Below are 27758 nucleotides of genomic sequence, written 5' to 3'. Positions count from 1 at the left end.
AAGCATACATATACGAAACAAACTTTAAAGTCATTTTTCTCAGTTTCACACTCTAGCAAGTTAAGTTATTTTGCCTTTGCAGGGCAGTATAGCTATGACTAAACATTTGATTCTATCATATCGACCCTATATTTATGCATTTTTTCAGTCGTTCATAGCATGCCACACTCTGTTGTGGTTGGGTTATCGCATGCCACATATTCTTGCATGTGTGTCTGCAGCTGGATGAGTTTTTCTCTGTGGTACTAAGCAGTCACAGCACCCCTGCCAGTCATCTTGGAAGCCACAGAGAGGTCAACATTACTGTTCGTCAAAATGAAGATCCTTTTGGGGTCATAGAGTTTGGCCAACCTGGGTTGTCATTCTTTATCAGTGAAAGCAGTGCCACAAATCCTTATTCAGGTGTGTGACAGGAGTAAATACCATTTTCAGTTTCATAATTCATTTTTTTGCTGGGCAGATCTTTTTTGGATGAAATGACAGTTTTGAACAATTCACTTTTATTTGATATTAATGACATTAGTTAGCTTCCAACTTCCAACAGTTAACCATCTAACTATATGGGCCTTGTTTGTAGCCTCTTACCCTATTGTGAGGAAGAGGGGCACATTTGGGAACGTATCTGTTGCGTGGGTCATTGAACCTAGTACATCAGAGGATGTCAGACCAATGCACGGACATATTGAGTTTTCAGAGGGGGAATACGTAAAAAACCTCACACTCTTTTCTGCACCTGATGAGGTACCCCCCAAACACACACACACACATACACACACACACACACACATACACACATAGAGTGTGTACAAAAGCATGTGGGATAGACCAAGTTGTTGTTTTATCTAAATGGACTTCACTGCTTCCTTTAGGTTCCAGAGGACCTGGAAAACTTTACTATTTCTCTCCTGCATACAACTGGGGGTGCGCGACTTGGAAACAATCGGAATGCAACCTTACAGATCTATGAAAATGATTACCCAATTTACTTTGCAGGTACATTCATAAACATTGTCTCCTTCATGATTTTGACTATACAGCTATTCAAGTCAGTTTGCAAAATAGAAATCGATAACAATAATGTACTCCTTAAAGGAGAACTGTGGCCCTTTTCAACATAGGGCTCTGATGTTAAATTGCTATTTGCCTTGAAAAATTCAGTGTCAGTGGAACCCAGTACTGGAAATTAAGTTTTTCTTCTTAAGTCCTTCTTCAGGCTAGTGTTTCTCTGTAATTCTGTATATTTTACCCATAACTGTGTGTGACTGATCTCTCTCCCTCTCTTTGTCTTCATCCAAACAGAGCCTCTTGTTGTTATAGTTGCAGAAGGAGAAACGGCTAATTTCTCTCTTCTGAGGGCAGGGCCAGCTGATACTACTGCAACTGTAATGTATCGATTTGCCTTTGGTGGCGCTTCACCTGATGATGTCATTCCTTTAAGCAACGACTCACTTGTTCCATTTAATGTTGGAGAGCGGATGAAAACCATCTCCTTCATGGTGGAGGATGATGATATTCCTGAAACTGATGAACTCTTGTACATAATTTTGTTTAATGCAACAGGTATGGTTTGGATATTGTTCTCTCGCTAGAATGTTGTCCCTTTTTCAGCTTCTTAGAAATCGATCAGGCATTTAAAAAAGAAATCCGACGAGTTTTCACTTAGATATCCGTTTCTCAAAGTCACTGAGTACTGTCGGAAAACCCCAAAAACAATCGTTTTATCTAGCTCGAGTGGCAGCTAACGCAGCCAGGCAGCTACAGCGTTACACTTTGGGGGCATGTCTGTGAGCTCCCATGTGCATGCCTCTAGAGTGTTGTAGCTGCATTACACTTAAACATCATCAACAGGATATAAGCTCAGGTGGCTGGCTTGCAGTTTAAACCTGCTCAACAAAGGACACTTACAAGCATCAATTAACTTTTGTTGGCACTGTTTACATGGACAGGAGATGCAGTGGTCTATAAAAACCACACCGGGACCATTGTAATTGAGGCGAATGATGATGCCAATGGGATCTTCTTCCTTGATTCCTCTGAGAAGCCTGTAGAGGAGGGCAAAACAAACAACTTCTAGTGAGGAGATCCACAGTTTCCCTTGTACATTCACATTTACATGTTAGACCATTTTTGTGAAGAATATGTGTATTTTTTAACTAAACAACTGACACATTTGACTGCACCATATCAATCTAATTGAGTTTAAATATTATGATCATGTATCTTCTGTTTCAAGTGTTTTGAGAGACAGGGGACACTTTGGCAACGTTACCGTATTCTGGCAACTCTTTGCAAATGATACCCCTCTCCAGCCTGGAATGGAGTTCAGCAACACATCAGGCTCTCTAGTATTCACTACGGGGGATGCCATCAAGCCCATCATCTTAGAGGCGATATCTGATAAACTCCCAGAGTTCATTGAGTTCTATGTTCTGATGCTTGTAAACATTTCAGGTAAAGTCACTTGCTTAGCCTTTCTTCTGTCCATTTTCTTCAGTCCATTTTTTTTTCAAAGTAACATCTTAGTTTTTTTCTCTCTCATACAGTAGGTGGATACCCTAGGGAAGGTGGTCAGTTAGCTGCAGCAAACCTCAGTACGTCAGTCATCATACCATTCAACGATGACCCTTTTGGAGTGTTCTTTTTCTCCGAAGAACACATGGACCAAGCTGTTGCAGAAGACGTTGTGTCTGATGATGACATGTCAAACACTGTCTCCTTAACTGTTCTCAGGCAGCAGGGAACATTTGGAAAGGTGTCTGTTGTATGGGAAATCCTGTCTGGACATTTCCCTAATGGCTTGCCTCCTATGAAGGACCTTCTTTTATTGGCCTCCTTCCCACAGTCAGTGGAGGTCCAACCTCCTGGTAGAGGCCATTATGCAGGCACTGACGCCTTGTTCTTTTCTGGTCTCCAAGGAGCCTATGGGGCCATTGACGCTAATGTTCCGTTATTAGACGGACTCCACAGCCTTGTCAATTTCAGCGTATCAGTCTGGCTAATGCCTCAGGACAATACCAATGGATTTATTTTCTCCAAAGGCGACAGCAATGGAACCCTTTATTATGGAGTTAAAATCAGTGTAAATGAGTCATTTCTTAATGTGATGCTCTTCTACGTGGCTGTTGGGTCAAACAGAACTCAAGTAGAGAGGGCCACTATAAGCAGATCTGTCGGGGACAACACATGGATACAAATTGTTATCACAGTAGACGATGGGATTGTTCTTTTTTTTTTGGATGGAAGCCCAATTCCAGATGGAATGAAAAGCCTTAACGGGGAGGCAATAATTGACGGTATGTTACAACAAATATAATATTATTACAATATTGTTTACCTATGTTTAAATAATGTTGTATCAGGTTGTATGTTAAAATAAATGTTACAATATAATATTGTATACCTGATTCCTACACCCTACAACATGTGTACATGTGCTCTATGTACTGTATGTCAGAATGATGTTTGTTCAAGTATTTGCTTTATTCTGTGTGTGAATTGTCTGACTGATTGCCTGCCACTGCTTGAAACGTTTGGGTGTACGATTGTTTTACAATTGCTTCGTATGAATAATCTTAATATGTATATATATATTTGTGTGGAAATTCAATTAATGCCATCAATGACATTTTTTTTTCTATTTCAGTGACTGCACCAGTTCATATAGGCTCAAACCCGGTTGGGGAGGAGCGTTACCAGGGCCTGATGCAAGACCTACGGCTATACTCTTCCTCTTTGAATTATACCACAATCAGGGAGCTCTATGATCAGCCAGCCAGACATGACCTACAAATTGTCTCCGGTTACCTTGAATACCAACAGGACGAGAGTGAGAAGACCATATTGGTGGAGGTGCTTGATGACCAGGACACAGAGGGGGAGGAGTTATTCTACCTGCAGCTGGTTAGTGTCCGTGGGGGTGCTCGCCTTCCTATGCCACACCCCACAGCCATCCTCCGGGTGCAGAAAAGTGACAGCGCCAATGGGCGATTTGGATTCTCTGGGAACTGCATACCTGAGGTAAACAATTCATCTGTGAAATTAGATATTCCTTTTAAAATGAGATTCCTGGTATAATTACACAGCATGCATCTATTATACATAGTAATATACTTTTGTGGCACCACCAGTTTATGCACATTGTCTATCTCATATAGAGTGTGTATTTACCACCATTTGGGGACACTTAAAAAATGGCCATTCCTCATCATAGACTGATAACTGTATCTTCCTTTGTTCTTGCATAGCTTGGAGCTGTGAGTCACTGCTTTCTTTTAGGAGGACATTGAACCTCTAAATGTTGAATGTTCAAATTCAGTTTAACTTTCAATGCAATATAAAGTCACCTTGATTGCCGTAAAGTCTTCTACGAAAATAATGGAATGGATAATCCATATGTTCCTTCCATTTTTTGACTGATTATTCTTTTATCTTTTTAACAGATATCAGAGGAGGGATCTGTCATATCTTGTGCCATCGAGCGCATTCTTGGAACCCTGGATTATGTTTATATAAACTACACTCTTATTCAGATCGATTCAACTGATGTTACCTCAGACTTTGCCAACTCAACTGGTGTAGTTGTTTTTCAACCTGGACAGCGTTCTGAGGTAACTGTTTGAAATCGGTATGAAATGGCACTCCAAACTGAAACTAAATGTGTGATTCACAGTCTGACACAATTGGTTCTAATGACGCACAATCTACTGTGGTAACACTATCCTGCACAAACTAATGCTAATTTAATCAGTGGGCAAAACCATCTTGGTAATTGAATGCCACACAACACCAATACTACAAGCAAACACTGGAGGGTCAGTGCACAAATGAAGAAGTTCTAAGTACTGTACATTAATTCCTTTTAAGTAACACCATTCCCACAAAACTTCTAAGTCATAGACAAGGAAGTCTCATTTTCTTTCTCTAGATGCTAAAAGAGCACTACAAATTGCTCAAATCATTACCCATTCTATAAAGGAATCAGTATGCATAAAACAGTTGCAGAAAGAAAAATGGCTGACAATCTGTTCCTAACCTTGCTGCTTCTTTGTGCATCATAGATTATTTGTACATTCAAAGTGTGAATCAGTGCACAATGCTTTGCATGTGCATAGTCATTTTTCATAATAAACGTCCATGCAAACATTTTATATCCCCCTTCTTAAGGTCTTGAACTTGCTGGTGTTGGATGATGACATTCCAGAGTTTGAGGAGCGTTTCCAGGTTATCCTGGTCTCTGCTGCCTCCAGTGACGGGTTGCCTGGTACAACCCCTACAAGTGGAGCGAGCATTGACCCTGAAAATGCTGTCAACGTGATTACAATCAAGTCCAGCGATTATCCATATGGTATGACTGGAATCCAAGTGCCCAATTATAGTAACATTTTGCTAAAACTGAATAGGGATATTGTGATGTTACCATGGCAGAAACCTTGGAGACAGCAGTATCTAAATCAGGATGTTGCATGTTTCAGCCATGTTTCCATTTACGCAATTAGTCTTAGAATTAGTCTTAGTTGATCACCAAATATGTTAGAACGCCCTCACAATTTGGTACTCGTTATATGGGATATCAATAAACCAGGCCCCAAGTTTTTTCTTCTGAATCCACTCTTGTTATTTTAAAAAGACTTGCTTTCTGATAATTGTCATATCAATAGACTAACCTCTCTTGATCTGTCCTGCAAATTTGGTCAGATGAGTGAAGCCCTATTTATGAAATAAAAATGTTTCTATCTCTACCCCTAAAAGGGCTCTAGTGGAGGGCACTGAAAAACAGTGGTAATTGGGATTGTCCCAAAGAGAGACACGATGGAGTATGAGATAAGGACATAAAAATAGTTGGAAAAATAACTGTAGCTCTGGTATTCATTGTTGTACCAATGTTCATGTACTTGGTGTTATGATAAAGCAATACCAAAATGTTCTCTGACTTCCTGCTCTGTCCTTTTGACCGCCAGGGCTGATGCAGTTCCAAACGGACTTATTACCGGCTGGAATGATCTTACCAGCTCCCAAGGATGCACATATAATTGTGACAGAAGAGGATGGTATAGCCCATGTAATGGTGGCCAGAGCACAAGGCTTAACAGGAGAAGTTATTGTCGGATACCGCACCATTCCTTTAACGGCCATCAGTCCAGGGGATTACAAGGTTTTTTTCCCCCATTCTTTATTCATATAATTTCATGAATAAACCTACAAAAATATAAGCAAAGAATAAATAAAGATGAAACAGTAAAGAGTAATATGCAAAATAACCAACAAGCAGTTATCAGTTACAACAGAAGGGACTGCACATTTGAGAGCATAGCAGACCTTTGTTTTTATTTTCTAAACAGGATGTGAATGGAACACTAGTATTCAAACAAGGACAGAGATATAAGTACATAAACGTCACCATCATTGACGATCAAGTGCCTGAGCTCGAGAAGGTGTTCAGAGTGGAGCTCCACAGTCCAGTTGGTGGAGGTAAGAGCGTGAAGTTCTTTGGCCAGTCAGTGGCAAACATACTATCCTTGAGAGTGCAGTCAAAGCACGCACATCCTAGATTTGAAGCAGGACTAAAGGCAAACACCAGAATATGCTCCCAATAGTTTAATTTAATTGCGTGACGTCTGAGGAAGGGTTGAAAGGCCCGAAACATGCAATCCTTGACATTTGTTTTTCTTGTGCGAAGGAGTTTCAGTGTGCAATGTAAACATAGGTTCTCTTTCAGTCAACACAGTTCAATGTCACATTTGTGATGCAGCCGGCAAGTCACAAGGGGCTGCATTCTCACATTCGCGCACATTCCCAGTTACACTCCTTTGAGTTAGGCATATTCTCCCCAGGTGCTGCCATCACATACACAGTGATTAACTTTAGAAAATAGGCGGCCGTATTTATAGAGTCAAAACGTAGTCAATTTTGCATGTTGCAAAAGGGTGGAACGTGTTGTCATTATAAATTTGAAAACTCGTTGAAATTGAAAGCAAGGTGAACTATACAGCAAATAACTTCAAAACAACTGTTTCCATCACATTAGACAACTCCTTGCTGTTGCTTTAATATGCTAACTTAGTCACTTTCGATTAAAGTATCTTCTCAATGTATGTTCTAATGTGTAAATGTTGTTCTCTGTACGCAATTCGGAACATGTCACATCAGCAGCACTGTAAATCAACAATGCGCATATTCAACTTTGCATTCAGTGGGAGTTCTAACATTTCTTTTCTGTCTTTTAGCCAGCCTCGGTGCTGCCTCGACCATCACTGTGACAATTGCTGCTTCCGATGATGCACATGGAGTATTTCAATTCAGTGCCAATTCACTGTCAGTTAATGCCACAGAGCCAGAGCAGAGCCACAGCAAGGTGACCATGCAGGTGAGAAGATTTAAGAATAAGAATAAGTACTTTATTCATCCCAAGGGAAATTTGACTGTCACAACAGCACCGTCCTGTGCATGTAAACATAAAAAAACGTAAAAATAATAAGTTATAAGTTTAAGAAAAAATAAATCATTAGTAACACCTGTTTGTGTTACATAGGTGACCTGTCTTGCTCTCTGGTCCACAGGTGATGCGCTCCTTTGGCGCGCTGTCTGACGTGACAGTGTTCTGGGAGGTAGAGCCGTCTGCAAAGCAAGAGCTGTTGCACATCGCTGGGAACTTGACCTTCAGTTTTGGTCAAATGGTGTCAGACATTGTTTTACAGGTCTTACAAGATGAAATCCCTGAACTAGATAAGACCTTCCAAGTGATCCTATCGAACGTCTCCCATGGTCGCTTAGGGGAGAGGTTGGTTGCATCCCTGACCATATTGGCAAGTGATGATCCCTACGGGCTCTTTGTGTTCTCTGAGGACAACCGTCCAGTACGGATATCTGAGGCCAACGTTACGGTCACCCTCACCATACAGCGTCAAAAAGGTCTCGTTGGGACGGTGAGGGTGAACTACCAAACTCTAAAAGAGACAGATGCCGCCCCATTCCACACACCAGGTGTGGGCCGAGCCACTGAAGGCAGTGACTTCATTCCCATTAGGTCATCAGTGATATTTGCATCCAATCAGAGTGAGGCGAATGTTACCTTACAGGTTCTAGATGATGAAACACCAGAAAGGGGGGAATCTATCTTCGTAAAGCTGGTCAGCGTCCTTCTCATGAAGGGAGCACAAGATCGCCCAAGTGAGAATATTGAGATATTGTATATATATTCAATATCTATCTGTCTGTCTGTCTGTCTGTCTGTACAGTCTAGCAGTGAAGTTGTATTCTCAGTGACTGACTTAAGTATGTGACGCTCATTACTTTCTATCTTGTCTCAGTTTCACCTAGTCTTGGATCAAGAATTGACACTGTGGCCCAAGTTATAATAAAACCCAGTGATGATGCATTTGGAATGCTGCAGCTGTCTGTGTCTGCCGTGATGGTGAAGGAATATTATACTGGACCCATTATCAACGTGACACGTGTTGGGGGAATCTTTGCGGATGTGTCTGTTAAGTTCATAGCCGTGCCAATAACTGCCACGTTTGGTGAGTAAGACACGCTTTTCTCACCTCCAAAATGGGTCTACTGAGAGTTAAAAAAAATGTAATTCCTTCCCAATTCATAGTTTTTTTAACGTGCTATCCGTAAATTAGTATAAACAAAAGTATAAACAAAAAAGTACAATAAAAATCAACTTTTCAGCTGTGGACATTCAACAAAGCATTCTGTTTTTGTTTTTTTATGCAGGTGAAGACTTCAGCATTGCCTCGTCTGATGTGGTTCTCCTGGAGGGGGAGACCAGTAAGCCCGTGCCCATCCTGATCATAAACGACATGGTGCCTGAGTTGGAAGAAACTTTCCGCATTCAGTTGCTCAACCAGACAACAGGGGGCGCACAACTGGGTGTCCCGACACAAGCAATTATCACAATTCTGCCATCTGATGACCCCTTTGGGTCTTTTGGTAAGACCTGACTGGACACTTAGTTACATTACTATGGACTGTAATATATATTACTATGAGCTATGATGCCATGTTGACATACATTTTTAGATATTATTTTTTACTTATTTATGTATGTCCTATATGCTGTATAACTTAAGTGTTTGAGACAGAAGAGATTACCATTGAAGAGCCTGAACTCCGTCCAGTTGAGATCTCATTGCCTATTGTGAGAAAAGCTGGGACAATGGGCGAAGTGACTGTTCAGTGGCAGGCCACAGTCAATTCACAAGAAGCTGTGGCTGATCTCTTACCTTCATCTGGAGGAGTAAGCTTTGCAGCAGGCGAAACAATAAAAATCTTAAAGGTTGAAGTCCTTCCTGATGATGTTCCAGAGATCACAGAGGTGAGAGACACATGATATGTGTATGGCAGCAACTTTATTGTAAGAGCAGTTTATGGTCAGTATGATCATTCAGTGTTGTTTTGTTTGCAGATAGTCAAGTTGAAACTCATTGATGCCACTAATGGAGGGAGCATTGGAGCACAGAGTATTGCCAATATTATCATCCCAGCCAATGACCACCCTTATGGAACTGATATTCACTTTGATCAGTCTGTCTACCGTGTGTGGGAACCTTTTCAAGGAGCCTATATTGCTAACATCACTGTGCAAAGAAAGTAAGACTTGCTGTATAGTTTCTGTTGTTTATTTAACTATACATACACATAAATGGGAAATATTTTGACATAACATGTCATTAAAATAGGCATGCCTTTCTTGGGGCTTGAGTAATTTTTCAAGGCACTTAATTTCTATTTTTCCAGTGGTGGTCTTTTTGGTCGTCTGAAGATCCTATACAGCACATCAGAACTTGATGTGGTGAGCATCGCTCGGATGAAGGGACATGATCTTTTGATGCATTATGATCCTCCTGTCAGAGGGGCTTATCTTAGTGCCACACCCATATCAGTCAGTGTCAACTCCTCTCCAAACCCCCTCAGCACCTGTGCTGAAGTTTGCCTGCTGAAACAGACTTGTATCGCTTTCTCCCTCACCAACACCTCCACTGGTTCCGTCTCGTGTGTCTGGGTGAACAAAGGGAAACTAAATCCTGACCCCCAAACCATCACCTACATCAAAAACAGAACGTCTGTTGCGTCACTGTTGAGTTCCCAGGCCCACGCTGGAACCGATTACACTCCTGTGATTGGCCAGACAGCCATCATGGCCGATGGCTCTGGAGAAGCAAACCTAACAGTGGCAATCCTCACTGACTCACTAGCGGAGATGGACGAAAGTTTTAACATACGTATCCTCAGTGTCAGCCTTGTCAATATGACAGTGGAAGCGAAGAACCTACCGACTGTGGGACAACCAGATTCAGCCCTGGTGACCATTAATATGAATGGGGATGCGTTTGGAGTATTTGTGCTGCACATCCTCCACCCTGAAGCGACAGAGGACGGCCTGTACCTAAAGATAAGAGAGGAGCCACAAACGTCGGTCCTCCTGGTCATTGAGAGGACGGGCGGGGCTTTGGGAAGAGTGACAGTGGAGTGGAAACATGTCGGAGGCAGTGCAAGCCCCAATCTGGATTTCACTGGAACTGGTGAAACGCTTGCATTTGTAGATGGTAGGTTCCATCAAAGATTTGTGATCTACTGTGTACTGTATACTGATATAACTCCTTCAATACCTGTCAACTACCTGTGAAATAATACCTGATTGTTCACTCTGTTCAAAGGTGATGTGAAAAAGACCATAAGAATCCTCATCACTGATGACGATGAGCCGGAGGGAAATGAAACCCTAGTCATTGGCCTGGTCAGAACAGAGGGAGGCAGCCGTATCCTGCCTGGCTCCGATTCCATCACCATACTCATTCTTGCCAATGATTTTGCTGCTGGAATTGTGGGATTCAGCAACACTTCCAGATCAGTCACTACACGAAAATGTAGTTACAGTCACACATTTATTTGATCTCTCAATTTATGGAAAATAGTGGTATAGGTGATAACATATACAGTATACACACACACACACACACACACACACACACACACACACACACACCAGAAAGGAAAATCCAAAATAAGATCTATTTTTGGTGTAGCCCATTTTACCTAGACACAATTTAGCAACATGTATGTAATGTTAAAATGCATTGAATGTGTAGGCTTTAGTAATTGTGATTAGATATTAGGCACTTAGATCTGTAGATACTTGCAGATACACACGTATATTCATACATATACGGATATCTTCAGTATAGTGCTAGAAGACTTTGTATGGTCTACATGTTGAACCACATTTACACATTTACAGAGCCTTGGTTACATTTTGAGTTTAATTATGTCAATATCACTTTTTATTTTGTGTCCAAGGTCACAGGCTGACTCTACATGTGGACAGGACAGCTCCTGGAATTGGAAATGTTACTGTTGACTGGAAAATCCTTGGTGCCGACGTCTCTCTAACCTTCACTGAAACTTCAGGACAACTCTTCTTCCCTGAAGTAAACTCATTTGACTGTGTATTTCTAATGTAAAAGGTCTACTGCAATTATGCCAATGGTCATGTCAAACAGACAAGTATATTTAGCAATATTGGTGACTTGAGATGATGACTGAGAGCAATGTATTGTATGATCTAAACCGTTAAATATAATATGTCTACCTAGCAAGATAAAATCCTACAGTATATGTATTCAAGTCTATGGCTGTGACACAACCAATTGATGATTCTGATGAAACAGAAAAAAGAAAAACAGAAACAGAAAACAGAAAAAAGACTGACATCCTTCAACTTGATCGAGATTCAGCTGTGTGTTTGTATTTATTTATGTCACTTTTTGTTTGTTCAGGGCATGCTGAGCAACACAGTTATTCTACAACTGTTTGATGATAGTATTCAAGAACAGAGGGAAGTTTATAGAGTGATTCTCTCCAACATTTTGACTAAAGGTACCTAGTCACCACTGGTGACTTTACCTCCATGTAAACTTTGGATCAGATTAAGACAGATATTCTGTGCCACTGATCATGTGAAAACTTTTTGAATTTTGAAACTACTATTGTTATACAGCCGTCGTCACATCCCAAAATATTTTCATTTGCCCCAGGGGTTGTGTCCAGCGGAAGGGCTATCCTGTCCCCAGAGGGCAGAGAAGCAGTAGTGAGTGTGGAGGCTGACGATATGCCCGAGCCTGAGGCCACGGTGTTGACCATTCCGCCCTCTTCTCGACGGGTGACCACACCTGAGGAGGACGTTACTCTTCACATTGTCATCAGACGGGAGTCGGGGGCCTCAGGTGAACATTAGAAGAGATGAGTATTCTTCAAAAGCAAAGAGCAAGCACTATGAATCTTAAAAACAACAAGCAATCCGATGATATTTTGTGAAAACCCATTTATGTTAGTCATTGGTTAGCAGTAGATCCATGTGGACACAGAAGAATTACTTATGGATGACATTACAGTACATAATATTCAAGTTCAAGATATGATATATAATATGGTGGTGGCTGACCCACAGCAGCGTTAATTGATGCAATTGACATTAGTCTATGGAACTTCAGTCACAAAGCCTAACGTACGTTTTTAAGTCAAGGGGGTTGAATTCTTTCTGAAGACCGTGTTTGATGTGTTTATCCCCAGGAGCGGTGCAAATCAGCTATGCCACTGTGCGTGGCTCCTTGACAAACCTAACTGATACGGGTTTGGCTCAGCCTGGAGAGGACTTCCAGCCACTCAATGGCTCCATCATACTTCCAGACAGCCAGACATCAATATCCATTCCCATAACAATTATAGATGTAAGGTGTATAGATCATGTATTTTAAAATAAAACAGAAAGGTTCAGGGTGAGGAGATGAGGTAATTTCCATAGAACGCCAATGGAATTTAGTATTCTCTGAAGTGGCAGCAACATTTGTTTTCAAGCTAGACATAAAACAGACGTTTTTCTTTTTAATAAAACTGTCCACCACCATATTTGAGATGTGATGCAGTCACTTACTGAAAAAGTCTGGCTGCCGCCTGTGCTCTGGTCACCCAAGTTGACATAAACATTAACAAAGATAAAGGAGGAAAACTCCTCCAGCTAACAACAATGGCTTGCATTTATGAATAAGTTGGGCTGTGGTTTGTACATAGGTAGTACAGTAAGATCTGTACACTAAGCTTAATTTATGTGGAAACAGATTCAGTGCATCATCACTAAAAGCACTCTAATGTGAAGATGTAAGCCTAGCAGCTGAAGCCCACTGTTTGAGATACTGTAGATTAATTCAATGATATGGATGTTATAATGTTAAAATGTCTTTATATTTGTTTATGGTAATTTCTCTGTCCAGGATGACATACCCGAATTACAGGAAGTATTCCTACTCAAGATAACGTCTGCTGTGCTCCTAACCTCACTTACCAATCTAGGTATGTGTGTTCATCATCACAGTGTGACTGGGGACAGTTTGACATGCAAAAGATGTTCACAATATGGCCTCAGTATCTTTGAGAATATAAAATGGATCTTACATTTCTCTCCAGACATTGATGGTCTTGTGGCAGAAATCATCATTGAAGCTAATGATGGGATCCAAGGTGTTATGAACTGGCAGAGTATCAGGTAGGACTGATAGGGGAAAAAGAGGGAAAGACCAACAGAGTACAGACTGACAACTGAAGCCTGTGTTCCACTAGCTGATTTTGCAGTAACTTTACTATGATTTATTTAGTTTTGAAGTGAATGAGACAGCGGGACTGCTGAGACTCGTGGCCTATAGAGATGTGGGAGTCTATGGGAATGTTTCTATATCCTACTATACCCAGAACCTAGAAGCCCAGTTGGGACAGGATTTCAACACCACTCCCTCAGTAAGACACAATGCATGCTGAGATGTGTGCATGTGTGTAGTATACATTTGGAACATTCTAACTTAAGGTGCAGGAATGTCAAACGCCTTTCACCATTTTCTTCTTCCACTTCCGCTTCTTATAGGTCTTACACTTTGCCCATGGAGAGAGATTTAAGTTCATTGAGATTAAAATTTTAGATGATTCTCTCCCAGAGGGGGATGAGCAGTTCCTGGTGATACTAACCAACCCCTCTCCTGGTTTGGAGCTGGGTGCCAATGTTTCAGGTACCTTATAACAAATAGAAAAATGTTTTGATCAGCTTTTTTGTTTGACATGGTACAGTGTTTTCAATAAGGAGATAGAATAACACAGAATATACCACCTGCTTCAGTAGTTTTTCCCCCCCGATCTGCCTCTGTAGCGACAGTGACCATCTTGACTAGTGACGACGGCCATGGAGTAATATCCTTCAACAACAGTGAACACTTTTTATTGAAGGAGCCAACGTTTAAGGCTGGGATCAGCGAGAGTGTAGCTGTGCTTTATGTATTCAGAAACCCACCAGAAGGGACCTTTGGCACGGTCAGTGTTCAGTTTTCGGTCACTGACAACAATGGTTCACTTAACACCAATGATCTAACGCCCTCAGAGGGTGTTGTGGTGCTGGAGGATGGAGTCAGATTTCAGGTGCGTTTTACAATGACCATCTTGTATTTTTTCCTTGAATTTACAGAGAAATCATAGGACTTATTTTTTTCCATTTTGCACTCTGCAAACAATGATTGGAAAGTCATTATACAATACATAATATGTTTTTACCTATTCTGTTTATTTTCCTTGTATGTGTTAGTATGTCTATGCCTGTGTGTCCCTTGCTTGGACTTGGGCCATTTGAGGCTGAAATAAAATATATATGCTACTGTTGGTTGGTGTGGTGAAGGTCTGCTGTTTTTACTTATGGAAAATCAATTGTGTCCAAGGTCCTAGAGATTTGGGCAGTTCTAGATGAAGAACCAGAGACGAATGAGACATTCATTGTGACGCTGTTTAATCCAACGGGTGGTGCAAGACTCGGAGAAGCTGTGCAGATCCCCATCACAGTTTTGGAGAACAAAGCCCCCCTCAGCCTTTTTAGAATATCAACATCTGACAGTGGGCAAGTCATTTTCAGTCTCTCACAAGCTTTGTGTGTGTGTGTGTGTGTGTGTGTGTGTGTGTGTGTGTGTATCAGCCAACTATATCTCTTCAAGTTCAAGCCATATTGTTGACCTAATCTAAACAAAAAGCTATTCATAGAACTTAGAAATGAAAACCTGGACACTCTAAGAACATTAGACCCACAGGTTATGGGGTCAACCCAGGAAACACTACTGCCTTCACTTTCTTTGTTTTTAATGAAGTTATTATTACAAAGAATTGGTGTTTTTTTCACTTTTGAGCTAGCAGTGCTAATTCTGTCAACAAAAGATGTGTATGTCTGCTGTAAGAATTTCACAATCTTGCTTGGGTTTTGTAGGCTGAATTCAGTGGAAGTAGAAGAGGGAGATACGGTGTATCTAATGGTTTCCTGCAGCGGCAGTGTAGACACGATCATGAGCGTGGAATGGGAGACAACACCCAAGTCTGCTGTTGGCATGTGTAAGCAAATAACTGCTCTCTAAAACCTCTGAAAATTATTATCATCATTTCACTTTGTGAAATGAAACATTTCTTCCTCTTTAATGTTGGCAAATATGGCATCTTATGTTACATCCTAAAGGGAAAAAATGCCTTGAAATGTGAATTTCCTACATAGGCTGAAACCTATTTTTCTTACCTTTTTTACTGACCAACATGGGAGAATATGATTCTAAAATCCAAACTTTAACTATGTATTACCAATAATGGGTTGATGGTAGTTTTCTTGATATTATTATTACTTAATAATAACATTGCCATACATATTCACAGTGGGTTCACATGCTCACTTGGCTGAATATCAACTGGTTGGACATGAGACCTCTTCAGACTGGTGTTTATTTTCCCATGGAGATGATGTTCTGGCTCTACATACAAGCCAGACCCAGGCAACTCTGTATCGCTGGGTGGGCGTCCTTGTGCCAGTAGAGGTAATATGCACAAGTCAGCTTTTTTATGTTAGTAATGTTCCTTTGGGAATATACAGTTTTTGCATCAGCTGGATCCAAGTGTGAAACTGTCAGAATATGTCAAAACACAGGTTTAGCTGTTATATTTTAATCTCTGACAAGGACAGGATGTCGGCACCCATTTATAGCCTAATCTATTAACCATTCTTCTCTCTCCATAGTCTGTCATAATACAGGGTCCAAGTAAATGTGTGGGATTCACTGTAAATGGTACATCATATGTGGCTGTTTCCCATGGAAATGACACTCACTCTCCCAGTATAAACATCTTCAGACTGCAATCTGATTTCAACTTAACTCTGGTAACTATTGAAATAACATTTATTCATTATGTTTGTAGATAAAACTTTGTTCTGGTAAATTTCTTTTAGATCTTCATACTGGATAATTTACCCTTCTTTCCAGGAGCAAACATTTGCTGGTGGGTCTGAAATTGAATATTTTTCATGGGACTTGCAGGCATATTTGATGGTGTCAAATCAGGTTTGTTCAAAATGAATGCTGACCATTACTTTCTGAAGCAGACAAATGAATCATTATTGCTGCACACAAGCAAACCATTTCCATCTTGCTTACCGGTCATTTTGCAATGTTGTGGCTGATGTAAAACAATGGTTGGCAGAAGAATGATTATTTGTCCGAAAATTATACCATGGCTTAGTCCAATCTCCTATTCTAACATGTAGACATTTGCACAGCTATGAATTAGTTCTAAGTTTTTTGACCATATTGTTTGACTGTACACTTTGTTGAACTGTAAAAGCAGCAAGTATTATTAGTTAAATATGTAGGCTAAGGCCCATGGTGATATTACAAACCCAAGGCTCAACAGAATGCTGGGATATGCTATCTTTGCAAAATATTAAACTCTCACTGAGAATATAACTGTCCCACTGTAGCTCCAATACAGCTTAATTATATTGCTTGGTTAGTATTTATCTTTGTTTGAGTTTTTTTATATATAGTATGTTTCATGAATGATATTCACTATTATAACCTTCCCTCCTCAGGTATTCATGCAGACTGCAGGTTCTTTTTCCCTCCACCATCTGCTGGAACTACCTGATGTGTCTGGCCTGTCAGTCTTCCTCCGCCATACCACTTTGTATCTCATTGCATGCTCGAGCACAGCATCTTCTAGCTGCTTCCTTTTCATATGGGTTGAAGGACACTTCCAGGACCCAAGACCTCTAAGTGTTGTCATTACAACAAAGCAAGTGGAAGTCTTGTCTGTAGGGGGAGATACTATTCTCCTGCTAAGCACTGATGGTAAACTCATACGTTTCTACCAGGTTGCATTCCCATTGCCTCACTGAAATGTACGATTTTGTGATCAAGTACAAGCCAGGTGTGCAATGCACCATGCAGATTGTGTAGAGTTGCTCTCTTTTGCTAAAAGACTGAAATATATTAATATATAAGAACATTATAATCTGAAATATCTGAAACATATAGATTTGTTATGTGGGAGGACTTTGTTGTGTGTGTGTGTGTATGTGTGTGTGTGTGTGTGTGTGTGTGTGTGTGTGTGTGTGTGTGTGTGTGTGTCTGTGTGTGTGTGTGTGTGTGTGTGTATGGGGGGTGGAAAGGAAGTTGTAGTTGGGCTTAATATTATTCTCTTGACGTTATTAGACCCAGCTCCTATGTGTGAGGTACATGTGTGGGGATCTAGGCATGACTTCTTCCAGCACACTCAGACAATATCTCTCTCTGACCTGGTCTCCATGCAAGCATTCACAACCCCATCTGGGAGTGGTAAGTACTGGAATTCTTTCTTCAATTCTTAAATTGAAATGGTCAACATCATTGGTAATGGTTCCTGTTAATGCTCACATTGACACATATAAACAACTTGATCAGAATAAATCTGCCGATCCGATTAGAATTTTAATCAGAATGAAAGGGGTGGTGCATTCCGTTTTTATTCTGATTAAACAGCCATGTATAGGCCTAATCAGGTTGCCTGCTGCAGCTTCTCCAGCAAATGCAATGCAGCAATGGCTATTCTATTAAAGATTATAGAGTGCTTTTAAACACCTCATAAAATGCACCCCATGTAAACAGATGCCCACTGGCAGTGTCTGACACACGTCAACCCCAAAGTTTAGAAAATAGTCCTATCTCTTGAGCGTGAAATCCATAGATGTGGATGTCACTGCCAGTGGGCGTTGGCCTTCAGAGGCAAGAGTAACCAGACTTCTGCCACAAACAGACGCATCTCAGTGCTGTACCCTCTGTGCCATTCTGTAATGTCTGTGATCTTTCAGGCTTTTGATTTGTTGTGTACAGCTTACCTGGCTCTGGCTGCCCCCTCTGGCTCTCAACTATACACCTGGAGAACTGATCTAGCACAGTTCGTCAAAACACTCAGCACCTCGCCAGCAGAGCAGTTCTTTTTCTTCTCTGTCCCCTCTCTTAATACCACCAAGAGCCTTGTCATCGCCACCAGCCAACCATACTCCATTATCTATGACCTGATATATGTGTCCAACCATTCAGACTTCATACCCAGGTAATTTTGTTTTTCATAGAGGTATCATTTCTATATTCATCATGTTTTATACAGATTTTATTTTTATATTCATCTATTCATTAAAGTAGTCTGTTTGTTGAAGGAATATTTTGGGCACATCACCACGAAATGTGTCTACTGTAGTAGGCCAAAAAAATTAAAACAATGTTTTATAATTGGATATGATTCAGCTAGTCATAAGAAATTAGTAGAAATGTTGACTGTCATCATCTTAAAAAATGTGTTTGGAGAAAATCAGTTGTACACTTTGTGATACATAAATCTATAATATTTATAAATTATTATAGTCATAATAGTAGTATTAGTGGTAGTTGTTGTTGTCGATACATTATGTATATAAACTGGAAACTCATAAACTCTGTGGTCTGAACTGTCTCCTCTTTTACACACTCTGTGTGTATGTAAGTTTTGGAGAGCTGCAGTTCCACCCTGGTGTCCAGCAGCTGGAAATTGCTGTAAATATAATTGATGATGACCTCCCAGAAGATATGGAACACTTCAACATCAAGCTGAAGAACCCAAAAGGAGGAGCGGAGATTGGATTTCGGGGTCAAGTGTCTGTTAGCATCTCTTCCAATGATGACGCCCATGGTATCATTGGTTTCACAAAGGTAGTAGAAAATGTCAAAGGCAATATTTTGTTATTTACTAGAAAATCATCAGTACATTGGGCAAACTCTTCCAGTTTGTTATGAACAACTTTATTGCAATCCAGGTGGTAACAAAGAACAATGATTTGGATATTAACAGGAGGAGCTGAAAGACTTCATGGCGATTGTTGCTTAATGCAGTGTCCCTGTGGGCATGTTTTGTACACTAGTTAGCTATTAAAAAGAAGAAGTGGTGGATTGCTTGCCCTCTTCCTTGTTAGTGCCTTGCTAGTGACCACAATACTACCGTGGTATTACCAAATGTAACAAAAAAAAAGCGTAACAAGATTTAATTTAGGAGTCGAGCAGTAAGAAGTGGTTCTTAAAACCATTGTGCTCTCCATATTGCCCATGTATATATCACTCCACACCTATACTACTCTCATCATGTTCATAACTAGTCAAAAGACTTGATTTTTAAATGATAACAGCATTATGTTCACAATGTACAAACTCCACAGACTGTATAAAGAATTCATGTCTACTCTAAAAGACCTTGCATAGATTTGTTCAGTAACAAGGTTATTTCTGACAGGACTCTCTGTTTAGAGAAGTAGAAGAACTGGAGGAAGATACTCCCCTAGTTCTGAAATTGGAGAGAAATAAAGGGACATTTAGGAGCCTGATTGTGTACTGGAGAATTAATGGAAGCCTGGACGATATCTTCCCTACCTCTGGCATGGTAAGTCCTCACCAGTTAGGTAACGTGTGTGTGATATGGATCAAGTGAGAGGCAATTTGTCTCTTTCTCTCACATTACCGCTTTTATTGTTGATCTGTCTTTCTTTCCCAGTTGACCTTTTTAGAGAACCAAGCTCTGGCTGACATTGTTCTGACCGTGCTTGCTGACAACATCCCTGAACCTGCAGAGAAAGTTGTTGTCATTCTCACAGATGTCACCACTGTGGGCTTAGTCGATGTGTCCAGAGGCGCATATATAGATCTTCAACGCTCTATAGCAGAGATCAACATTCTACCTGTTGTCTACTCCTATGGGGTGATTGGCTGGCATTTGGATTTCACACACATACTTATACAAGAACCTCAAGGTAAACAGACTTGGAAAGTAACCTAGATTGGTTAAAAAAAAAAAGTGCTATGTTTAAATAGATGATGACATTCTTGGAAGAATACATGGTTAGAATCCCTGCAAAAACTACATCAGTTACCAAACTAGTTTAGTACCATTATTATTGACAACACTGTGCTGTTGGTGGTATTTGCAAGACAAGCCTGTTATGTTGGCTTTCAGGCAGCTTTTTCTTGCCAGTTATAGAAAAAAAGTCTACTGCCTAAAGTTGACTGGTAAAACACTGATATTGGGCCGATATATCAGTGCATCTCTGTTTGTATTCTGTCTAATTCTGTATTCTGTCTAATATTGTTCCAGAAAATCCCATAAATGTAACCCTGAGTATTGTACGGGTCCAAGGCACAAAGGGTGATGTTTTTGTCCACTACAAAACCTTTCCTGCCTTCACTCAGCCCCCAACTAATCAAGCCAGTGAAAATGAGGATTATGTGCCTAAGAAAGACACCATCATTATGAGAGAAGGTGCCACTAATGCTTGGGTGACGATCACCATTCTACCAGTAAGTTATTGTCTAATCGATGTTAGTTTAGGACACATGGTGGGGAAAGCTCTGACAAGTGGGGGTTCAGTGATTTTACTGTGGCTCATTGCTAAAAGCATACCTGTCCTGGCTTCATGGCACATATGGCCCTGACATTAAGCCTATTTAGTTGCCGCATGTATATTGGGAGTGAAACTTTTGCTTTTGTGTTTAGACAGTCGTTTTGTATTTCTGAGAGTTGTATTTCTGTTTGTTGTGTGGGTAGTCTGTGAAATCCCACTGGAGTAATGTTTATAACAGAAAGCGAGCAGTAGCTGCCATAGTTCTGGGATGTGCATATGCTTGCCATGCAATGCAATGTACTGGTATGCTTGCAAAGAGTACATCAAATGCTAGATTGCAAACAATTGTTTTTTGTATATAATTTTTGTGCAACTCATTTTGTTGTTTGTTCACTTTCATCTACAATTTTTTTTATTACAGGATGAAATTCCAGAGCTAAACGAAACTGTGCTTGTGAACATCACAAGTGTTGAACTTGTGGACTGGACTGTGGCTGCTGGGCAGCCCAGCATTAATAGGCCGGGCCTAGAAGTGTCAGAGATAACTATCCAAGAGAATGATGACCCGCGAGGAGTCTTGGAGTTCAATGTCACAAAGGTAATTTTGTATGGCCTCTAGTTCAAGAGCTAAAACTGCAGGTGATAAGATGCATGAACAAAGTTGTACAAAACACATACTTCAGGATAATAGCAAAATATGTGGTCATGTTTGAATTAGTTTAGCCAGCGTGACACCAGTGAAAGGCTCACTAAATCAACTGCACAATATTGCATACACCAACAGGAAAACAGGAAAATGTGTTAGATGTATCTATTGATTTATATTGATAGATTACTACTAGATTATTACAAAGATAAATCAAGTGAAAGAAACATGTTTGTGCTATTTAAAGGGGAGTTGTGTTCTGGTAGTAGTGATACTGGAAAAAGACAGTTGATATTTTAACTCAAACAGCCAAACAAATACTGTGTACGAATACAAATACTGTGTACGAACACCAGAATGTTTTTTTTTTAAGAAGACACACATGCATTAAGGTATCCTACCTGTATCATAAGTATTCCATGTGATTACATGTTATCAACACATTTATATAGCAACATCTGTTATTTAAAAACACTAGTAGTCTGTAATATAATTTAATCTCATCCAGGATGACACTGGGCGTGTGATGGCCTATGAAATCCCTCCACCTGGAAATGTCCTATACCTCCCAGTTGTGCGGCGGGCAGGGAGGATTGGCACAGTAGTCGCCTATTGGGAAGTTGTACCTGTCTCTGCTGACTTTGAGGATTTTAGTCCTGCTTCAGGGAACATCACGTTTTATAATAATCAGGTAGGAATGAAGCTCTTAGCTTTTTTTATTTTTATTTTTTACATGAAATTATCTTACCTATTAGCATTTTTATTTTAATTTAGTTGATCGTTTTTGTCATTTTATATTATTTATGTGTCTCTATGTTTGAGTATCCAGGGTGATGGCATTATCATAATAACCATTATGGATGATGATGTAGTTGAGTCTATGGAGACGTTTGAAGTCGTTTTGAGCCATGTGACTGGTGGAGCCAGACTAGGGGAGGAGTCATCAGTAGCAGTCAGCATTGCTCCCAGTGATTCACTTCTTGGGAGCTTTGGTTTTGAGGCACTCATGGTAAATGGTCCATTTTTCAGAAATTCATCACATCATCATTAAGTGGGTTTCCATCCAACTTGTTAATATACATGTTAACTATTTAAATAAGATATCCTGACTAGAAACACTTTAAATGCGTATTCAATCTTCTAATGTACATTGAAATTTGATTCGCTAGAGATGGATTAACTCTTGATTTGCATAAGGTGCAACACGATTAAAATGCATGGCACAGTTTATTTGCATATATTTGCATGTATTGCGTTTCTACCTGCGTGTTTTCGTAAATGTTGCCCTGACGACCTTAGGCTTTGACCCTACAGCTGATCATACCTCTTTTCTAAATTAGGAGAATGCCCATTTTTAACTTGCATAACACAGTGGATGGATGCGCATATATTCTTGAACCAAATTTTCATGTTCAAATGTCATTATTTGATATTTTCTTCTCAGGTTATAGTCTCTGAGCCACAGTTTATTGATGACCCAGCAGCTGTGGCTACACTAACTGTGGTGCGCAGTCCTTCGGGTGAAGGGACTGTTCATCTTGCATGGTTTCTGGAAGAGGAAGGATGGGAAGACTTGACTCCTCATAATGGCACGATCACATTCAATCAGGTCTATGAGAATGTTGGATACTAGTCTCAAAGAGCTGTATATATCTTGATATTAGAATTAATATTGCTATTGAAATCCCATTTTGTTGAAATAGGCAATGCAGTTTTTTTAAAAAAGTTTTTTTTACCATTGCACATGCAGTTCACTCCTCTCCAATGAAGTTGATGTAGCTACAGAAAAAAAAAACCCTCAATGTTAAGATGTCAGGATAGCAATATGAACTCAGGAACATATCACAACTGCTTATCCAGCACGGAGTGGGCTTTATACAATGACAGACCTTCGTTTACTTTGTGGTCTAACGCCACAATTCAGTACTGCAAAGTTAAACAGTTTACAGTCGTCTCATAATTAGTTATCTAACCCATACAAGATGTTTCCAAACGAATCTCTGATTTTGGTTTACAGGGATTTTAAAATAACCTCTCACAAACGACTTAATTTTTTAGAGAAATACACCCTTGTTAAATGTAGCTGAACATGTTTAATATAAATGTTGACAAATAATTCATTATAATTGAATAATGATGTCTTCGATAGATTGAGTCAAGAAAGACTCTGACACTTCATGCTGTGGCTGATACTATTCTTGAGGGGGAGGAGAGATTCTCTGTTCAACTTCTGGCCATCACTGATGAAGTCATGATTGATCCAACAACTGGTCAGTCTCTTAAGTCTTTTTTTTTCATTTGCAGAAATCATCTCTGCATTCACAAATTAACACTTGCTGCGCATGTTGTCCCAGGTGTGGCCACAGTTGTAATTCAAGCAGACATTGGGGCCTTAGGAATTGTTGGCATATCAGAATCCTCGAAGAATGTACTTATTGGAGAACCAAAAGGAACGTACAATGGCACAGCTGTGATAAGGTAACATGGGCTTTACAGTACATCAAGTGGCTTGTCAATTTGTACACAAATATTAAAACATGTGGCCCATAGTGTCATTTGATCTGGTTCAATGATTATCTTGAAAGTTTTGTCTTCATTTTGTCTAGCTTGCAAAAAGTGTTTTATAATCTTTTTTGCCAAGGGCTGAACCAGTAGCTGATAGAGTGTATTTGATTATGTAACTAGTTTGTAGTGTATGTAATTATAATTACTGACAAGGGGATTTGTGTGTCCCCGTGGTAGTCTGGTGAGAGGCCCAGGGGTGTTTGGGGATATCGAGCTCTTCTGGAACATCACTCCAGCTGTGGCGTCTGAGTTTGAGCACACCTCTGGGATAGTCTCAATGAGAGACCAGCAGTCCACTGCAACCATCCTGCTGAAGGTAGGACTGAGAAAAACATGTTTCAGTAGATCTCAAACATATAGAGTCCCTAAAGGGACTTGTTTTCAAGTTTCTCAAACTTTCGCATGCGCATTAGAAAACTTTATCGTACTCACCAGAAATATTTGCGCAAACACCAAAAACTTGCATATGTGCACCAGAAACGTAGACATTATTTTGCACATATTTTTTTTCCATATAAAGATGACAGTCTGATGGAAAGCATGTTTTGTTCCATACTTCACAAGGGTGGCAAAATATGTTTGTGTGTGTGTGTGTGTGTGTGTGTGTGTGTGTGTGTGTGTGTGTGTGTGACATCTAGAGAACACTTGCTGAGTGTGACGATGGGTGTCTGTGGGAGACAGGACAGGATGGAGTGTTCATGAATGAATGTATTACCTCCACCTCTGCAGGACAGGATGGAGTGTTCATGAATCAATGTATTACCTCCACCTCTGCAGGACAGGATGGAGTGTTCATGAATCAATGTATTACCTCCACCTCTGCAGGTGCTTGATGATGACATTCCTGAGATGCGACGCTCCTACCAGCTCATAGTCAGTGCTCTTAGCCCAGGGTCAGTGGTCAGCCCGGATGAGCGAGTGGCCAACATCACCATGGCAGCCAGTGACCTGCCTTATGGGGTCTTCTTCTTCTCCCAGAGCTCCCTACACGTTACTGAAAACAACAATAAGGTGGGATGATTTGAAGATTAATTCAGCTCAGTTGTGAGCATTCATATATTCTGCAGTTAAAATAGTTGATTTGAGGACACACTAAAGGCACTTGCGCCACATGCTTCTGACCATGCATTTAGATCATTAAAATAAGTCATTTTTTTCAGGTGAATGTGACTGTGGTACGCTCTGCAGGCTCTTTAGGGAGTGTGATGTTGAATTTCCTCACCTTCAATGGCACTGCTGACGGTGGTCAGGACTTCGCTCCACTGTCAGGGCAGCTGCTGTTTGGGCCAGGTGAGACATCACGAGATCTAATCATGGAGATTTTAGATGATGAGATTCCAGAAGGTCCTGAGGATTTCTACATCAACATCACTGAGGTGGCAGTGGTTAATGGGAGGTAATTTGAGGCATTCTTGTTAAGATGTGCATTTTACTTTTTCTTTTAGCCTTACTGTACTGAATGTATGCTGTAATGCTCCTATGGAGAATGCAATTTACTGTATTATTATTGTAAATAGTGTTTTTTTAGTGGGTAAAATGTTGCCTCATCTGTATAGTGGCTTATGTTGTGTCTCATTTGACTGCAGTAACCTGGACTTCACAGTGAGAGAAAATGGCCTCCAGATTGATCAACCCCCAGCCATAGGAAATGTCTCCTCTATAATGGTTGTCATTCTGAAAAACGACAATGCAGAGGGTGTCATTGAATTTGACTCTGCTTATGTGAACCTCACAGGTTCGTTTTTTGATAATCATACACACTTATCATCATATAATAATGTGATTGTTTGATTTATCTGCTTAGCCAATAAAGTGAGGACCCATGTAGTAAGATTGTTTTGGATGTTTTAAACAAATAAAATAGATGCCAGATAGCACCTTTCCTAGAACTATTTGTACTGATTATAATATCAGTGTGGTGCAGTGGAGGCTAGTAACCTCCTATCTTGTTGCAAAGTATTTGGGCTAAGAGCAACATGGGTGTGGTCATCCCCACCACCTCCCTTCCTCTACCTTCCAGACAGTGTAGTAACCTAGGTGATGCTCTCTGACCTCTGACCTGTTTATTTTATTCCCATTCAACACATTGTGTCTCTTGTCTCTTTAACAGTTGAAGAGGACGTGGGTGTTGTGACCATTCCTGTCCTGAGGAGAGTGGGCTCATATGGTCTGGTTAAAGTGAACTTAATATCCTACGGTCTGACCGCAATGCCTGACGTAGACTACATTATCTCGCATGACTCACTCACCTTCATCCACGGCCAGGCCCTAAGTCATGTCAACGTGTCCATTGTGGATGACTTGGATCGGTATGTTCTATGTCTTCAGTATAGGCCTTCAGATGAGGAAAAACTCAAGCTTTGAGAAATACAAATCATTGTAATTTGCACATTCATTAGAGGTGCCAATACCACTGCATGATTGAATTCCCTATCGTGACAAGTTGTTTCTTTGGAATTTTGATTATATTTTGACTACATTTTGACCGTGAAGGGAAACAAATTTATATCAATACATTTTAAAGGGAAGCAGATTTGTACAAATAGTATGCTTCATAAAGAAATAAATATGTTTTTAACAATTATTGGCATCCCTTGTAATGTTTGGCATGTTCTGCATCTGCAGGGAGGACAGTGAAGTTTTTGAAATCCACCTCTCTGGTGCTACAGGAGGTGCTATCTTGGGTAGTTACTTTATTGCCCAGATTACCATTGGCAAAAGTGATTCCCCCAGTGGTAAGGTGCACTTCCTGAATGACAGTAAAATGGTCATGACCAACCCTGACACCACCAAAAGGATTACCTTGTCTCTGGAGAGAGTTGGGGGTTTGGTTGGAAACGCTACAGTAAGTACCCCTGCCTCCTCTGTTGTAACGCCTGTGTCTGATACACTCATCAACAAGTCTTATGGACTACATCCATGAAACATTCTTAGAACTTAGCACTTTTGTCCCATGTCCCCAAAAGTAGGGCCCAGATTGATAAATCCTGAAGTGTCCTTAAACACACGTTACTGCCTATGAATGTATGCACTCACTTTTCAGGTTGCCTGGGAAATCCTTGGCCCCAATTCTCAGGAGGTGTTACCATCTAATAATTCAGACTTTGGTGAACCAGTAAATGGAGTATTTCATTTTGGAGACGGAGATGGAGAGCTACGGTTTATTTCATTGCAAGTCTTGCCTCATGGGGAAGTTGAGGTGGAGGAAACGTTTGTGGTTGTACTTCGCCTACTTGAAGGGGACATGGACATTGATTCGAAAGCTAACAGCGTCAGAATTGTGGTATGTCAAAACAGATTCAATGCAATTTAATTTGTTTTTGCAGTGGCATTTGGCATTCACTACATTTTATCAAGGTTCTGACAAACTCTTCTTACTTTATTAACCATTACATGTCATGTGTGTGTGTGTGTGTGTGTGTGTGTGTGTGTGTCTTAATGACACAGATTAAAAAATTTGGTGATCCCAACGGCATAGTGCAGTTTTCGGAGCTGGATCTCCCGGAGCAGGTGTATAATGAACCCACAGACAGTGAGGGACCACTCACCATCTCCCTGGGCCTCACCCGCAGAGAGGGCGTTATGGGCGATGTCACGGTAAGGAAACAAACAAGTGTTATATGCCCACGATTTCTCCCTACAAGGACGTCTAAAGGAGTAATCCGGAGTTAAAACAAACCAAAACAAGGTCTATTTCTGGATGATAATGAGTTCAAACTTTGTTTGGGAGCAAAAATATGAGGAAGAGCTGTTTTTTTGCATTAATAATAAAATGGCCTATAGTATAGCCCATATCATGCAAGGGGC

General features: G+C 40.4%; 1 protein-coding gene across 1 annotated transcript in view; it reads left to right on the top strand.

The window, feature by feature from the left end:
- The window catches only part of adgrv1 (adhesion G protein-coupled receptor V1), a 50503-nt gene that overhangs the window by 7830 nt on the left and 14915 nt on the right, over nt 1-27758 (top strand). Inside the window, exons 13-69 of the mRNA XM_076288359.1 lie at nt 222-402; nt 578-741; nt 870-993; nt 1300-1560; nt 1947-2073; nt 2234-2451; nt 2547-3293; nt 3644-4017; nt 4440-4607; nt 5164-5344; nt 5958-6151; nt 6339-6497; nt 6677-6686; nt 7197-7363; nt 7557-8166; nt 8307-8516; nt 8719-8934; nt 9075-9319; nt 9410-9594; nt 9742-10550; nt 10662-10871; nt 11302-11432; nt 11781-11880; nt 12039-12227; nt 12574-12731; nt 13272-13350; nt 13465-13543; nt 13653-13791; nt 13916-14057; nt 14195-14460; nt 14754-14943; nt 15301-15411; nt 15805-15881; nt 16082-16222; nt 16326-16403; nt 16931-17189; nt 17392-17397; nt 17559-17675; nt 18210-18432; nt 18860-19064; nt 19639-19785; nt 19897-20152; nt 20494-20696; nt 21162-21338; nt 21895-22077; nt 22216-22402; nt 22838-22995; nt 23536-23656; nt 23741-23864; nt 24129-24267; nt 24777-24962; nt 25112-25347; nt 25538-25686; nt 26062-26260; nt 26577-26796; nt 26995-27234; nt 27399-27548. Coding sequence (XP_076144474.1) covers nt 222-402; nt 578-741; nt 870-993; nt 1300-1560; nt 1947-2073; nt 2234-2451; nt 2547-3293; nt 3644-4017; nt 4440-4607; nt 5164-5344; nt 5958-6151; nt 6339-6497; nt 6677-6686; nt 7197-7363; nt 7557-8166; nt 8307-8516; nt 8719-8934; nt 9075-9319; nt 9410-9594; nt 9742-10550; nt 10662-10871; nt 11302-11432; nt 11781-11880; nt 12039-12227; nt 12574-12731; nt 13272-13350; nt 13465-13543; nt 13653-13791; nt 13916-14057; nt 14195-14460; nt 14754-14943; nt 15301-15411; nt 15805-15881; nt 16082-16222; nt 16326-16403; nt 16931-17189; nt 17392-17397; nt 17559-17675; nt 18210-18432; nt 18860-19064; nt 19639-19785; nt 19897-20152; nt 20494-20696; nt 21162-21338; nt 21895-22077; nt 22216-22402; nt 22838-22995; nt 23536-23656; nt 23741-23864; nt 24129-24267; nt 24777-24962; nt 25112-25347; nt 25538-25686; nt 26062-26260; nt 26577-26796; nt 26995-27234; nt 27399-27548 — 11325 coding nt within the window. The remainder of the gene's footprint in view (nt 1-221; nt 403-577; nt 742-869; nt 994-1299; nt 1561-1946; nt 2074-2233; nt 2452-2546; nt 3294-3643; nt 4018-4439; nt 4608-5163; nt 5345-5957; nt 6152-6338; nt 6498-6676; nt 6687-7196; nt 7364-7556; nt 8167-8306; nt 8517-8718; nt 8935-9074; nt 9320-9409; nt 9595-9741; nt 10551-10661; nt 10872-11301; nt 11433-11780; nt 11881-12038; nt 12228-12573; nt 12732-13271; nt 13351-13464; nt 13544-13652; nt 13792-13915; nt 14058-14194; nt 14461-14753; nt 14944-15300; nt 15412-15804; nt 15882-16081; nt 16223-16325; nt 16404-16930; nt 17190-17391; nt 17398-17558; nt 17676-18209; nt 18433-18859; nt 19065-19638; nt 19786-19896; nt 20153-20493; nt 20697-21161; nt 21339-21894; nt 22078-22215; nt 22403-22837; nt 22996-23535; nt 23657-23740; nt 23865-24128; nt 24268-24776; nt 24963-25111; nt 25348-25537; nt 25687-26061; nt 26261-26576; nt 26797-26994; nt 27235-27398; nt 27549-27758) is intronic.

Source organism: Alosa pseudoharengus, unplaced genomic scaffold (genome assembly GCF_046254945.1).
Source record: "Alosa pseudoharengus isolate Yale_2024_CS ecotype anadromous, Long Island Sound unplaced genomic scaffold, YU_APseudo_1.1 YU_APseudo_1.1_scf_17, whole genome shotgun sequence".
Classification (NCBI taxonomy): Eukaryota; Metazoa; Chordata; class Actinopteri; order Clupeiformes; family Clupeidae; genus Alosa; species Alosa pseudoharengus.
This window is presented reverse-complemented; position numbering and strand designations above follow the sequence as displayed.